This window comes from Microtus oregoni, unplaced genomic scaffold (assembly GCF_018167655.1).
Source record: "Microtus oregoni isolate MIOR12 unplaced genomic scaffold, Mior012 000060F_ref0000265, whole genome shotgun sequence".
Lineage (NCBI taxonomy): Eukaryota > Metazoa > Chordata > Mammalia > Rodentia > Cricetidae > Microtus > Microtus oregoni.
The window spans coordinates 2,702,245-2,717,396 of NW_024543870.1; the positions used below are offsets into that span (position 1 = coordinate 2,702,245).

Genomic DNA, 15,152 nt, shown 5'->3' on the forward strand with positions numbered 1-15,152 from the left:
AAAGTAGGACATAAAGAATGAAGGAAAGGTAAAAAGCCTGAAACAAAATGTAGAAGAGGAAACATGTTAATTTCAATTTAAAAAGCTAGCCAAAAACAAGCCTAAACTAAGACTGAGCATTCATAACTAGTAAGTCTCCATGTTATGACTTGGGAGCTGTTGGTGGCCCAATAGAAAGCCTGTTACACTTAAGCATCTACAGAGGGCCTCTCAAAACACTCAGCAGATTACTGACCAGCCCATGTATCTAAAAAACAGAGTAGAAAAATCTCCAAAAGATTAAAGAAAACAGTATTCACACACAATCAGAATGACTGCCTGTTTCCAAGAGCTAGAGTTAAAAAAAAAAAAAAAAACTCAAAAAAGGAAGAGAGGGAAGAAGGGAGGGAGGGGAGGGAGGGAGGGAGAGAGAGAGAAAGGGAGGGAGGGAAGAAGGAAGAAAAAGGGAAGTGGGTAGGAGGAAGAAGAAGAAACATACCCAGCAATATAAAATCTGCCATTTCTGGCATTCAAAAAGTACTAGCCAGACAAACAAACAAAAGTACAATGTACAGTGAAAAAAAATTGTTTCAGATGTGACTGAATTAGTAGGGAAAAATACTAAAACACTCCCACGTGTTTGAGAATCTAGGTGTGCTAAAAAAAGACATGAGACAAACTACAAGTATCAACACTAAACTTCACAGAAGTCTACAATGTGTAGGATGAAAAAACCCACAGATGAAATAAACAGACATTTAGACATTATAAAAAAGGTATCGGTGTAGTTGAAGACATGGCAATAAAAACCGTATAAAATGTAACAAAATAGACCAAAAATTAAGGGGGGGGGGGACCAGTAAGTTATATAACAATGAACAGTTCTGTAGAGAAACGAAAAAGGTATACATAATTAAAGAAATAGTATATAACTTTTTCCAAATTTGAGTTGTAAAGACACAGATAAAAGAATCTTAACAAATCCCAAACATAAGACACACTATTTTGTACACACAAACTGCTTAATAATAGGCCGAAAGGGGTACATTATAGAGAAAAAGGCGACAGAAGACTTTTAATCAGATGCAGGCTAAAACAAAACTTATCTTTAACGTTCTGAAAATGAAAGCTGTCAGACTAGAATCTGTATCCAGCATAAATATCTTTTTTAAACAAAAATAAGGCAAAATAAGATCTTTTTCCAAATGTTTAAAATAAAGAAATCATTCATTGGCCAAACTACATTACAGGAATAATTTTTAAAAATCCTTAAAGCCAAAGGAAGTGACAACAGGTATAAAAAAACAAAAATACAAACAAACAAACAAAACCAAAAAGTAGATCTAAGCTTCAGGGGCGGCACAGCCCTGGCTGTTCTTGCAGAGGAACTGGACTTGTTTGCCAGCACCCAGTGGAGGCTCACGCCATCTGTAACTCCGGTCCCATTAACATCTGACACCTCTTCTGTTCTCCATGGGTACTAGGCTCACAAACACAGAAGGTTGGGCTTAGCTGTGAACCAGCCAAGACTACATAGTGAGACTGCATAACTGATTAAATAAAAAAATAATTGTGAGACTTATAATATGTATAGAAGAAAAATGTAAAATAAAAGGAAAAGCCAAGAGAGGGAAATTGTTAACTGTATTTTTGTCAGATCTTTAAAACTATATGTGAGATGGTATCACATCACATGAACAACTGTGATTAGAGGTATTTACTAAATATCAGCACAACCATTAAAATCACATGTCAAAAGTGTTACAAACAATATGGCGGTGAAAAAAGATTAAATGTAGTCACAAAAATTTCAGTTCAAAGGGAAAGAGCAAATGGAGAAAAGGACAGCACACGCATGGGACAAAGGAGCTCACGTCCCACCAAATGTTTAAGCTCAAACCCAAACACAGTCACGGGACCATGGTCAGCACCGCATGATGAAACAGGCTCAGACGGGACAAAGAGGCAACTCTTCAATATATATATATATGCTACGAACATGCTTTAAAAAAAAAAAAACTAGAAAAATAAATTTTAAGTAAAATACGAAAATATGCTAACACTAAGCATAAGAAACTTTAAATGACTATAAAGGTCACAAGGACAAAGGCATCAACTTATCAAGAACTAGGGACCAGTAAGATGGCTCAGTGGGTAAAGGTGCCTACCACCAAGCCTGAGGGCGTGAGTTCAGTCTCTGGAGTCCACACAGTGGAGAGACCCTAACCCCGCAAGTTGTCTTCAGACCTCCATGCCCATGCGCACACCCACGTGCACACCCACAGGCACACCCATGCGCACACCCATGCGCGCACACACCCATGCGCACACCCACGCGCACACCCATGCGCACACACACCCATGTGCACACACACCCATGCGCACACCCATGCACACCCATGCGCACCCCCATGCACACCCATGCGCACACCCATGCGCACACACACCCACAAATGAATAAATGAATAATGACATACAGCTTTTCCTTGAAGTACAACCATGCCAAATATCCAAGTGCATCATAACAGAACGTCAAACCCATAACACAAAAACTAACAGAAATTCAAGAAAAGATAGACAAATAAAAATTATAATTAAAGGTTTTAACATTTTGTTACCAATAATTGACTAAAAATAAATAAATCTACAAAAAAATCAGGGGGAAAAAAGACTTGAACACTCACTATCACCAGCTTTATCTAATGGACTTTTAGAACTGCTCTACCCTAGAGAACAAATACATGTTTTTTTTTTTTCAAACAGAAAGAAAGCAGTTACCAAGACATGGCATAATGGGTCATTAAACAAGCCTCAATACATTTAATCAGATCCAAACAGCACACAGTATATTTTCTGACTACAAAAGAATTAGAATCAGCAGCAGAAAACATCTTAAAGCTCACCAAGCATTTAAAACTATCTAACTAATTCAGGATGCAAAGCAAAATCAAACAGAAATTAGAAAATATTTAGCTGAACTAAAAAGAAAAAGGAAACATAAAAATATATGTGTAGCTAATACAGTACTTAGGCAAACATTCTACCACTGAGCTACATTCCCAGTTTTCAAATTAGATTTTGAAAGCATTTATATCAATTTAGGTGGCTGGAGTATTTTACTTTTACATATTTAAAGTGAACATGTCCACAAAGCAATCTGGATACATAAAACAAAAGATTTCATTCAAGTATCTTAGGCTTCCTGAAACTTGGTAATAACTTGATTAAATAACTTGGCAACTTTAAAAATAATGCATCTTAATACTCATGATGTCATGGGGAACAGTAAATAATAAACATCAAAAGCAATTATTGTAGGAATACTGGGCATTTTTACAGTTTGGCAAATTATCAAGTACCTGCTGCTTATTAATTTTCAAACATATGGGAGCACTGCGGTAATATACATTAAATTGATTCTCTCACAAACATGTTGGAATAGAAAAATGAATTACTAATTTTCTCTATAATAAACTGTTTAACTCATTCACATTTTTGGCAATGTACAATATAAACAGTATTTTCATAGAAGCTAATTAGAAACGTATGCAAAACATGTTTTATTTACATGCACATGGAACTTAAGCTAGTTGCTTGTATAGCCCTATACTAGACAGTATAGTCCTTACAACTATATACGTGGCTAAGTTGCCTGCGAGTCAAAGACTCTTACCTGAGTCTTCGGTTCTTAAACAAACAAAATTTGAATTTACAAATTATGGGTATCTCAAATCACCTACAAAACAACTAAAAAAATGAACTGTTTCAGCCCATTAAGCTGTCTCAATTTCACAAATATATAACTATTTTATCATTACACATAAAATTGTAAGGTATTAAAATTATTTTAAATACTAAGATTTTTATGCATTCCATTCATAGTCAGTTCTCTTACCTTGTAAATCAATAGTTTCCTAGTCTTCTAAAACCTTAGCTGCATTTTTATAGGAATGCAAGCAAAAAATCTACCATAAATAACATTGGGGTTTTTCTATTTAATAAATGCTCTAAATACCCAACTGATTAAAGTAGTGTCTACTCTCAAAATCATTACTCTAGAAAGTAGCAACTAGTCATGAAGTACTAAAGTACTTCAATTAGAATTAAATACCATAAATAAAATACAGTTTACTCTTACTTAATAATCTGACATGGAAACCTACACAAACCATGTCATCTGCTAAAGCAATGAATAGATTTCCTTGCTCTAATCACACTTCAAAAAATAAAAAGTGGCTGGCCATATGTTACAGCACTGGATAAAATCCACAGATCAATCACACTCTTAATAGAACTTAAAAGAAGCCTATCAGAAAATACTATAGTTCCATGACTTAGGAGAAAAAAATCTACTAGCTCATATTTACAAAAGTATATCAGGCACTACAATACTTGAATATTTTTCCTGAAATATGGTAATTGTCATGTTTTAGTGTCTATATGAGGAATTAGCAAAGAATATAAGTACTTGCTAAAGTGTTCCCCTCTATCCCAACCATATATAAATCTAGAGCCATTCTAAGAATTGAATATAAAAAGATAATGCTACACTGTAGACTACAGAATGCTACAAAGTTTTATTGCCATTTAAACAAAGAAGCCATAACAGTTAAATGAGCTCAAGAAATAGGTTTGGTATCACAAGGTGCCAGCTGTAAAGAGTTATAGCTAATTGAATATGGAACTCCTGCTTAATCAGATAACTGCTCTGCTATTTCCAAATGAAATGCCATTTCCATACTGTCTGAAAATGGCTCATTTTATTGGTAACCAGAGAAAACAATATAAACTGTAAATAACATTAAGTGCTGTGTTTACCCATTCCAGGCACTGATGTAGCAGGGGATCCAAGGCGCCTGGGTAAGGCTGGAGCAGCAGTCCTTTCCGGAGGTCCCCCTGGAGCTGATGCATCCTTTGAAGGCCCAGGAGTGACTGGAACTTGTGGAGCAGGGCCCTGATTAGAGCTCGCTGGTGCTGGGGAAAGGTTTCTCTGAGCTGCAGTTCGCTGACGAATCTCTGAGAATAATAATATATTCTAGACTTAATGTCTAATATATTAGCCACAACCATAAATGACGTTTACTGAAATTTTTTAGCACCAACAGGCACTGTTTCTAAGCATTTATAATGTGAATTCTACAGAACATAAAAACTAGAGAACTCTTTCTATGAACCCATAATCCAATTGTACAAATTTATACAACCAAACTAGCCAGGCGGCGGTGGCACACACTTTAATCCGAGCACTCAGGGGGCAGAAACAGGCTGATCTCTTGAGTTCAAGGCCAGCCTGATCTACACAGTGAGTTCCAGGACAGCCAAGGTTACATACACACAAGATAAACTCTGTCTTGAAAAACAAAACAATAAAAAACCAACTTGATTTGTCTACTGACAAATTCAATGTAATAAAATCACCACCCTGTTACGTGTCACATCTTTTTATAACAAGCCTTCCAACAGAGATACGAAAAAGAAAACATCAGAAGTGGTGAAAATTTCAAACAGTAGATTTGTTTTTCAAGACTAAAAATAATAATTTTAATAAGGAAATATATACATGTATATTCTGTAATAATAAAATAATTTAAGTAGTCCTAAGAACACTATTTAAAAAGTATGCTTCAACTACTTAGGTACCTGCTCCTTCACACTATGGCTACCTTCTTGGGACACTGATTTGTGCAGTATATTCAGAGAGGAAAAACTTCTCTTGTGTATATATAATGTTCTGTCATACATAACCTTAGCTTTCAGTTTTAGAAATTACAAAATTCTCTACAGCAGAGATTGGTTCAATGTGCCAGATTGAAGCTGCCGCTGGGTTTGTAGTTTTTGTTTACATATTATCAACAATTGGGAAAAGGCACAAAAGGAGCACATGGCCCTTACGGCTATTTACTGACTGGCTACACAGACTATTTCATGATCTACTAGATGACCTAAGCGACATAAACAGTCCCTCTCACACCTTAGCATCAGAGAGCAAATAAAGAGACCCTCTGTGACTTTTTAATTCTGTATATCACAGTAAACTGTCACAAGCCTAAATTACTGGGTTGAAACTAAAGAAATCATATGTTCATTGGTCTAAGCAATAAAAGTGCATGAAACATTTTCGATTTGGATTCTATCTGACAGTTTTTTTTAAAAAAATGTTTGTTTAGATAGAGTAGATATATCATAGGGTACATAAATCATAGAGTACGTATATCAAACTCCTTAGAAGGACCTGGAACTTCTGATCCTCCTGCCTCCATCTCCCGGTAGTGGAATTAGAGCCATGTAGCATCAGGCCCAGGACTTCACATACCCTAGACAGACATTCTATCAACTGAGCTACACTCCAGCCTTAAATTCTCGACGGAAAGATGACATTAATAATCAGTCAACAAAATTTAGTTACCAAATATAAGAATATGCCCAGCTATGCTAGTTTAAATTCAAAACTAAGCCAGACTCAAATTACATTAGAATAAACAAAAGAAAATAAGTTTAAAAGTAATTCTAAAACAATGTTATGATAAGAAGACTCTCTACTCAATCTTCCTTAACTTCAGCTACATTGTTTACTGCATATGCACACAGCTTTTCTAAACTGATGACATCTCTCAACTTTGCTTCCTCATAAAGAAAATACTTAATCGCTATGGTTACTGTAAAGAATGAGAAAATTAACATTAAGAGCTTAGCCAGAGCACATGAAAAGTACTTAATAAGCAGTAGTTATTAGTATTAGCACTAATAAACAGGTTCCATGGATTACAATAACCAAAAACTAAGCAATCTAAAGCCAAGTATAGTAAACCACACGAAATCCAAGTAGTAAAGAGGCAAAGGCACAGATCGACTCAAAGTCAGTCTGGACTGCGTGGGGAGCTATAGTTAGGTAGTAGAACAACTGCCAGAAATCAGCAAAGCCCTGAGTTCAATCCCTAACACTGGAAAAATGAAAAGTAAAGAAATAAAAGTGGAAGCATTCTTAAGCAATCTAGTTCCTACAGGGATTACATTTTATAGGAATGGAAAACTGACTCAGCACTTAGGAGCAGAGTAGGTTCAGTTCCTGGAACCCACATGGCAGCTTACAATTGTCTGTAATCTCAGTTCTAGGGGTTCCAGTACCCTGTTCAGTCTTTCACGGGCACCTGGAAGGCATGAAGCACACTTACATAGGAAACATATATATATATAATACTATAAAAATTATTTCTTTTCTATGTAAGTGTTTGCCTTTGTGTATGTATGCCCACCACATGCATCATGCCTGGAGTCCTCATCAGATCCCCTGGAACTAGTACATCACCACTAGGTGCTGGGAAGGGAACCCAGGTCTTCTGTAAGCTGAGCCATCTCTCCAGCCTCTAGATATTTCTTTAAAAAAAACAAAACAAAACAGATATTTGGGGATTGGAGAAATGGTTCAGTGTTAAGAGCAATGGTTGTTTTCCCACAGGACCTGGGTTTGATTTCCAGCACACATACCAACATTGTGATCAACAGCTCCAGGGAATCTGATATCCTCTTTGGGCCTCTTCTAACACCAGGCACACACGTGGTACATAGATATACATGCAGGCAAACCACTCATATAAATTAAAATAATAAAATATTTAATTTATACATTAAATGTTTCACAAGTTATTTTGGGGTTTCTTTAGTGAAAATCTAACCATGTAAAAATTAAAATCTGTCCCTGGTGCATGAGTTGGCTTTTTGGAGCCCATTCCCTATGGTGGGGTGCCTTGCTCAGCAGTGGGGAGGGGCTTAGTCCTGCCTCAACTTAATGTGCCAGGCTTTGTTGACTCCCCATGGGGGGCCTTACCCTTTCAGAGGAGTGGATGGGGGGATGGGGGATGGGTTCAGGAAGAGGTAGGGGATGGGTGTGGGAAGGGGAGGAGGGGCAACTGTGGTTGGTATGTAAAATGAAAAAAAAATTTAAAAATTAAAATCTTTCTCTGTAGCTTTCTGTTAATAATTCTTGAGCTAAATATTCTAAAATGAAAATATAACTTAATTTTACTTTTCAAATGTGACCTAGGCATTTCCAATAGTGATTTGAATATCACCTTCTAACTCACAGAAACTATGGACTGTTCATGGAAGTATCTCCTTGTAACACTGGACAGACTGTGCAACCACATAACTGTTTGAACATCCTCACATAGAAAGGGCACCATGTCTTAAAAACTATACTACGAGGCTTTATTTTTGTAATGCCTCTCAAGAGACTTGGTAGATATGATTTAATGACTCCTCCAACTACCCACTACTTTCCAAATGCAATCACATCAAACTATGTCAATCTACTTTCTCTAGCTAGTCCAGTGGTTCTCAACCTTCCTGTAATACTGAGACCCTTTAACACAGTGCTTCTTGTTGTGATGACCAGAACCATAAGATTTCCACTGGTACTTCATAACTGTAGTTTTGCTATGTGATGAATCACAAAGTAAGTATGTTATACAACCCCGTAAAAGGGTCATCAGCCCTCCCAAAGGGGTCACGACCCAGAGGTTGAAAACCACTGCTCCAGTTGCTCCTTTTCCACTGACATTGCCATAACTTTGTATGATTCATGACCTCCTCTCATATCTATACTAGATTATATTATATCCTAAATTTTATGTCTCAGTTTTGTTCTCTATTCTATCCAATCTCCAGGATTTTTTTTTTAAAAAAAGGTCTTCTTGATTTAGATTTCATCTTACACCTGTCACAATGGTTATGACAATAAAACAAATAACAACTCATGCTGGCAAGGATGTGGAGTAAGGGGAAAACTCCTCCATGCTGGTGAGACTGCAAATTTATGCAGCCACTATGGAAATCAATGTGGCAGTTCCTCAGGAAGATGGGAATCGATCTACCTTAAGATTCAGCTATATTATTCTTGGGCATACACCCAAAGGAGACATCATCCTACCAAAGAGACAGTTGCTCAACCATGTTCATTGCTGTTCTATTCATAATAGCCAGAAACTGAAACAACCTAGATGTCCTCAACAGATGAATGGTGAGAAAATATGGTGCATTTACAATATGGACTATTACTCATCTGTTTTAAATGAAATGTAAAATTCCCAGGTATATGGGTGGAACTAGAAAACATCTTGAGTAAGGTAACTCAAGATAGACAAAAATGTATGTATTCTCTTATATGTGGATATTAGCTGTTAAGTCAATAATAACCAAGGTATAATCTAGAGTCACAAAGGTTAGGTACAAAGTAAGGGACTAAGAGGGGACAGATAAATCTCTCTAGGAAAGGTAAACAGAATAGATGGCTGTAGGTGGGATGGGGTGGAGAACAACTGGAACAGGGGGATCAAGTGGGGAGGGGGGAAAGGGAGAATGACAAGGGAGGAACATAAGGAGGAGGAGCTAAAATTAAGGGCCTTTTGAGGGGTAGTATGGAAACCTAATACAGTAGAAGCTTCCTAAAACATATAAATATATGAAGACAATCTAAATTAAACCACCAAATAAAGGGGGAAACAGAACCCCAAACTGAACAGGTCTTGTCACCAAATGAAGCTTCCAGGAATACAGAAATAAATTACATTTAAGTTGAGTTGCTGGCCATAGGGGTCCTACAGGAAAAACAACAACAACAAAAACAAACAAACAAACAAAAAAATCAGTTTGTTGCCAACACTATAGGTTGCTATCCATAAACTGGTGGCAAGTCCCTATTGCTGAAGACACCTACAGAGCTCATTGAATGTGGAGAAGTCTAGTTGATGCCTACATAGAGACTACCTATATATGCCATTGTCTATGGTATAGGAAAGTACTCTACCAAAGGAGAAAAAAAAAAAAAACCCAGCTTACAAACCCTTTGATCTACATACAACATTGTCTTACCCACAAGACATGCTAATGCAATGGTGGGTGAAGCTTGTGGGAGTAACCAACCAATATCTGATTTGACTTAAGGCCCACTCCACGAGATGAAATCCATACCCAACACGGCTTGGGTGACCAAAAACCTAAGACTAGATAGCCCAAAGACCAAAGGAAAAACCAAATACTACTATTCCACTAAAAGAACATAGCAATAAAATTACTTCTAACGACATTCTGCTGTACTCATTGATCACTGCCTTGCTCAGCCATCATCACAAAGCTTCCTCCTGTAGTAGAAGGGAACAAACACAGACTCACAGCCAGACATTAAACAGACTAAGAGAAACCTGAAACATCCCTAAATGGGTTTCTCCATCAAATCCCTCCCCTCAGGGATAAGGGACTCCACAGAATAGGAGGAGTATCCAGTGTAAGAACCAAAAGGGATAGAGGATATCAAGGAAATAAGGCCCTCTAACTCAACAGGATCAAGGCACATGTAAACTCAAAAATCTCCTATTCATCTGTACTGGCTGGTTTTATCTGTTACCTTGACACAAGCTACAATTCATCTGAGAGGAAGAAGACTCAGTTGAGGAAATGCCTCCATGAAATCCTGCTGTAAGGCATTTTCTCAATTAGTGATCAACAGGGGAGGGCCCAGCCCATTGTGGGTGGTGCTACACCTGAGCTGGTGTCCTGGGTTCTATAAGAAAGCAGTCTGAGCAAGCCATTAGAAGCAAGCTAGTAAGCAGTGCCGTTCCATGGCCTCTGCATCAGCTCCTGCCTCCAGGTTCTGGCCCTGTTTGAGTTCCTGTCTTGATTTCCTTTGATGATGAATAACAATGTGGAAGGTTTTTGTTGTTGTTGTTTTTATTTTTTTTTAAATTTATTTATTTATTTATTAAAGATTTCTGCCTCCTCCCCGCCACCGCCTCCCATTTCCCTCCCCCTCCCCCGATCAAGTCCTCCTCCCTTATCAGCTCAAAGAGCAATCAGGGTTCCCTGACGTGTGTGAAGTCCAAGGACCACCCACCTCCATCCAAATCTAGTAAGGTGAGGTTTCTAGCCATAAATAAAGGACATTGAGCCTATAATTCGCGATCCTAGAGAAGCTAAATAAGAAGGTGAATCCAAAGACAAACATATACGCATCCTCCTGAATATTAACCTTCATCAGGTGATGAAAGGAGACAGAGACAGAGACCCACATTGGAGCACCGGACAGAAATCTCAAGGTCCAAATCAGGAGCAGGAGAGAGAGCACGAGCAAGGAACTCAGGACCGCGAAGGGTGCACCCACACACTGAGACAATGGGGATGTCCTATCGGGAACAATGTGGAAGTTTAAGCCGAAGAAAAATAAGCCTTTCCTCTTCAACTTGCTTTTGGTCTTGGTATTTCATCATAGCAACAGTAACCGTAACAAAGAGAGTACATTAGAATTAAATATAGTTCTCGATTTCAAGATCTTGAAAATGAAGTTTGGTCCTTGAAAAATTTAGTCTTATATAATCAACATCTTGAAAGAAATTTAATTTTTCATCATTCCCAAATACTTACATTTCTATATAATATAGAGAGTACTCAGAAGTTTATATTGTGGCAAATTTCATTTTTCATTTGTCTAAGTTTTATCGCTTTTTAAAATGAGACAAAAATCTTCCTGTCTTCTAGTCCATAATAGCAGCAAACATTTCTACCTAATCTTTATGCACAGAGATCCCTACTTTGTATGCTTATTCCTTCATAGCAAAAAATAACCAATGTTTTTTTTAAGAATAAAATTATCTAAAAACTCCTTATAAAAAAAATGTTAGGGAAAGATCTCTGAAGGTCAAAAAACAAAGAAAAATCCAGAAACCATTTCAGTTAGAAGCTGTCTAAGAAGAAAAGACAACTAAACATTACTAGAACTCAAATGGTATCATAGAACAGAAAAGAGTAACATACAGCCTTCGGTTAACAATATGAACATATCACATGGCTACAAACATACCTTCTTGTTATGATAAAAGGAGAAACTTGGTGCAAGAAAAACAGGAACTCTACACTGTCTTTGACATTTGTTTACAAACCAAAGCTGTTCTTTAAAAAAAAAAAAATGAAATCTACTTGGAACTGAAAGAGAACGTCAGGGAAGATGGGTTAATCCTCCAGTAAGCATGCTATTTCTTTTAACATAAAACCTAGGCAAATCAAACAATACTATCCTTAAAAGTTATAGTCAGTCTAAGCACAGTAAACATTAACAACTCAGTTACATAAAATAATCTATTATACATGCATCAATTTTTGCAGGTCAGCATTTGTAAAAGAGCTAGCAAAATAGACACTTCAAATTAAAATCCTTTTGGAGAGTTGCCCTTTCAAGGGCCATATATGAATGCAATATATGTATTCAGTACTTTACCTCACTTTCTGTTAATCAAAACTCAGATGAAAAAGTAAGCGAAGGCAAGAAGGAATGAGAGAGGACGGGAAAAGAGGAGGGAGGGAAGGGAAGAGGGAAAGCGAGCATGCAAGTGAAGCAGAAACTAAAGATTTCAAACCAACAGGAACTCAGAACTAACACAAATATAAAACCAACACCTATGTAACCATCACCTATAAGAACAACAGCAGGTTAAGAAAGGTCGCACACATCTGCAATCCCAGCACTCAGGAGTCTGAGGCAGAAGGATTGCCACAAGTTCCAGATTAGTCTAGGCCACAGAGTGTAACCCTGTCTGCAATAAGCAAAGAAGATATGAAACTAAAAGATGCTGAATAAGATTCAATGTAACTAAAATGCAATTCTGAAAAGGTAGAATAAAAATTATAATACAATTTATATCTCTTTAAATTAGGGGAAAAAAACAGAGTCAAGATTTCCTGGAATAATATACCCCTCCCAAGAAGTGTATTTTAGTTAAAGTTTTAAGTTTTTGAGAGAGATGGGACTGGGAAAATAGCTCAATCATAAAATGTATGTAGTACAAGTTGCAGGACCTGAGCTCAGTCCCCAGAAACCACAAAATGAAAGACCGGACAAGAACCTCCTTTGTAATCCCAGTGCTGGGGAAGCAGAGACAGGCGGTCTCTAGGTTGCTAGCCAGACAACCTAGGCTACTTGGGGAGCTAAAGGAAAGTGAGAGACCCTGCCTCAAAAAAAAAAAAAGATGAACAGCACCTGAAGTGCCAGCATGAGGGTGTCCCCTGGCCTGCACATACATGTGCACACGTGTATATAACTATACATGCAAGAGGATATACACACACGCAATATAAATTTTTAAGGTTAAAAAATGATACCTTCATCTCTTTATTCTACAAGGCACCTGCCTATAAGTATTCGATACATTTTTAATTAAAAGTCTTTATTAATTAGAGGGAGAAAACTGTGTGCCTGTATGCCACAAAGCATATGTGGAGGTCAGAGGACACCTTCAAGGAGTCAGTTCTCCTTCTAACTGTGGATTCCGGGGTAGACTGAGGCCATAATCATGCTTGGCAGCAAAAGCCTTTACCCACTGAGACATCTTGCCTGCTCCTTAAATGCATTTTTTAAATGACTGATCACAATACAGCTAAAAATTAATCCTCTCTAAGACTATCCAAAAGCAGTGCAAGTATCCAAAGCAAACAAATCAGCAGTAGTTTTCTATAATTATGATATGGTGTCAGAAGAAAAATTGTATTTGTGTCTCAAAATTTTCTAAAAAAAAAATGTTCAAATTCTTAAAATAACTTGCTTGAAATATTTTAGTATTTAGAAAAGCAATAGCCATAGATTTTTGCAAAATACCACACTGAAAAACTATTTACTAGTGTTAAAACTTATTCAAAGAATTTCTTCAACATTATTAAACGATTCCTACAGTCAAGCTAATTAGACATTCCCATCATGCCAGTTTTTCTGTATACGGAGAACACATAAAATCCACTGTCGCCGGGCGGTGGTGGCGCACGCCTTTAATCCCAGCACTCGGGAGGCAGAGGCAGGTGAATCTCTGTGAGTTCGAGGCCAGCCTGGTCTACATAGGGAGTTCCAGGACAGGCTCCAAAGCTACAGAGAAACCCTGTCTCGAAAAAACCAAAAAAAATAAAAAAAAATAAAAAAAAATAAAATCCACTGTCATTGCGAATTTCAAGCAAACAATACAGCATTGCTAACTACAGTCACCATAGTGTGCATTAGCTGTCTGTGTGGCATATTCATCTACTTAACTACAGCTCTGGATTCTTTGACCAATATCTCCCTACTGCCCCCGTCACCTCTGTATCTCTGGAAACAACAATTTTATTCTCAGCGCCTATGGATTCAGACTTCAGCAGTACTTCTTAAAAGTATGTACACAAATTGTTTCACGCAGAATAAAACTTTTTTCTATGATTGCTTAACAAATGTATAAACTATAGAAAAACTTAACACTGATTATGAATATGGGAATTTCTTTAGAAACATATATATCTAATTTATTTTAATTGTATGTGAACTTTTACTTTTACCAAAAAAAAAAAAACAGTGAAAAAATAAAGAACAAGCTAATATTTCTCTAATTCAAAATCCTAGTTATAAAGACTGGTTATAAATTCTTCCCACACAGCCATACCAGTTAGGAAACCTAAAATATGACTCATTTAATCTTCATGGTCCTTATGGATATTTATAAAAAACATTCCCTCTCAAAGCTATAAATAGTATCGTAACTTTAAGATCAGGCTTCAATTCTGCATGGACCAGAGTTAGTTTTCTATGTATTTTTTTCTTCAATGCCACAAAAATCTTGAAAACTTACCAGATTCTACTGAAAAAAATAAAGATTAAAAACTAATGCACACTCAAAATATTCACATTCCACTTCAGGAGATATTTCATATAACCATATGAAATGACTTCTGGGGGCTGATGAGGAGACTCACTAGGGAAATGCTTACCGCATAGGCCTGAGAACCTATGCTCAATCCCTTTAACCTACAAAAAGGTGGAAGGATTGAGTCAACTGCACAGAGTTACCCTTTGACCGCTACACATGAGCCCTGGTATACATGACCCCCCACACAACAACACACATCCTACATACAATAATAATAAACTAAATTTAAATAATTCGCAATAAATATAAAATGACTTGAAATTTTATAATACTAAATGTAAAGGTGATGATAGGCAATACAACTGCAAAAATTTGTTGTTATATGAAATTTCTTTCTATATAGTTCTATATGAACTATATAAAAAATTCATATACATTCAATCCTCATTTTTCTCATTTTTAAATTATTAACTTTTTTATTTTAAAGTTTTTTAACTGTCACAAAAATCTTCATTCTCCAGAAGG

General features: G+C 36.8%; 1 protein-coding gene across 2 annotated transcripts in view; it reads right to left on the reverse strand.

The window, feature by feature from the left end:
* The window catches only part of Lnpk (lunapark, ER junction formation factor), a 55,643-nt gene that overhangs the window by 13,553 nt on the left and 26,938 nt on the right, over positions 1-15,152 (reverse strand). For both annotated transcript variants that reach the window (XM_041639819.1, XM_041639820.1), the window contains exon 9: positions 4,798-4,995. In XM_041639819.1, coding sequence (XP_041495753.1) covers positions 4,798-4,995 — 198 coding nt within the window. The remainder of the gene's footprint in view (positions 1-4,797; positions 4,996-15,152) is intronic.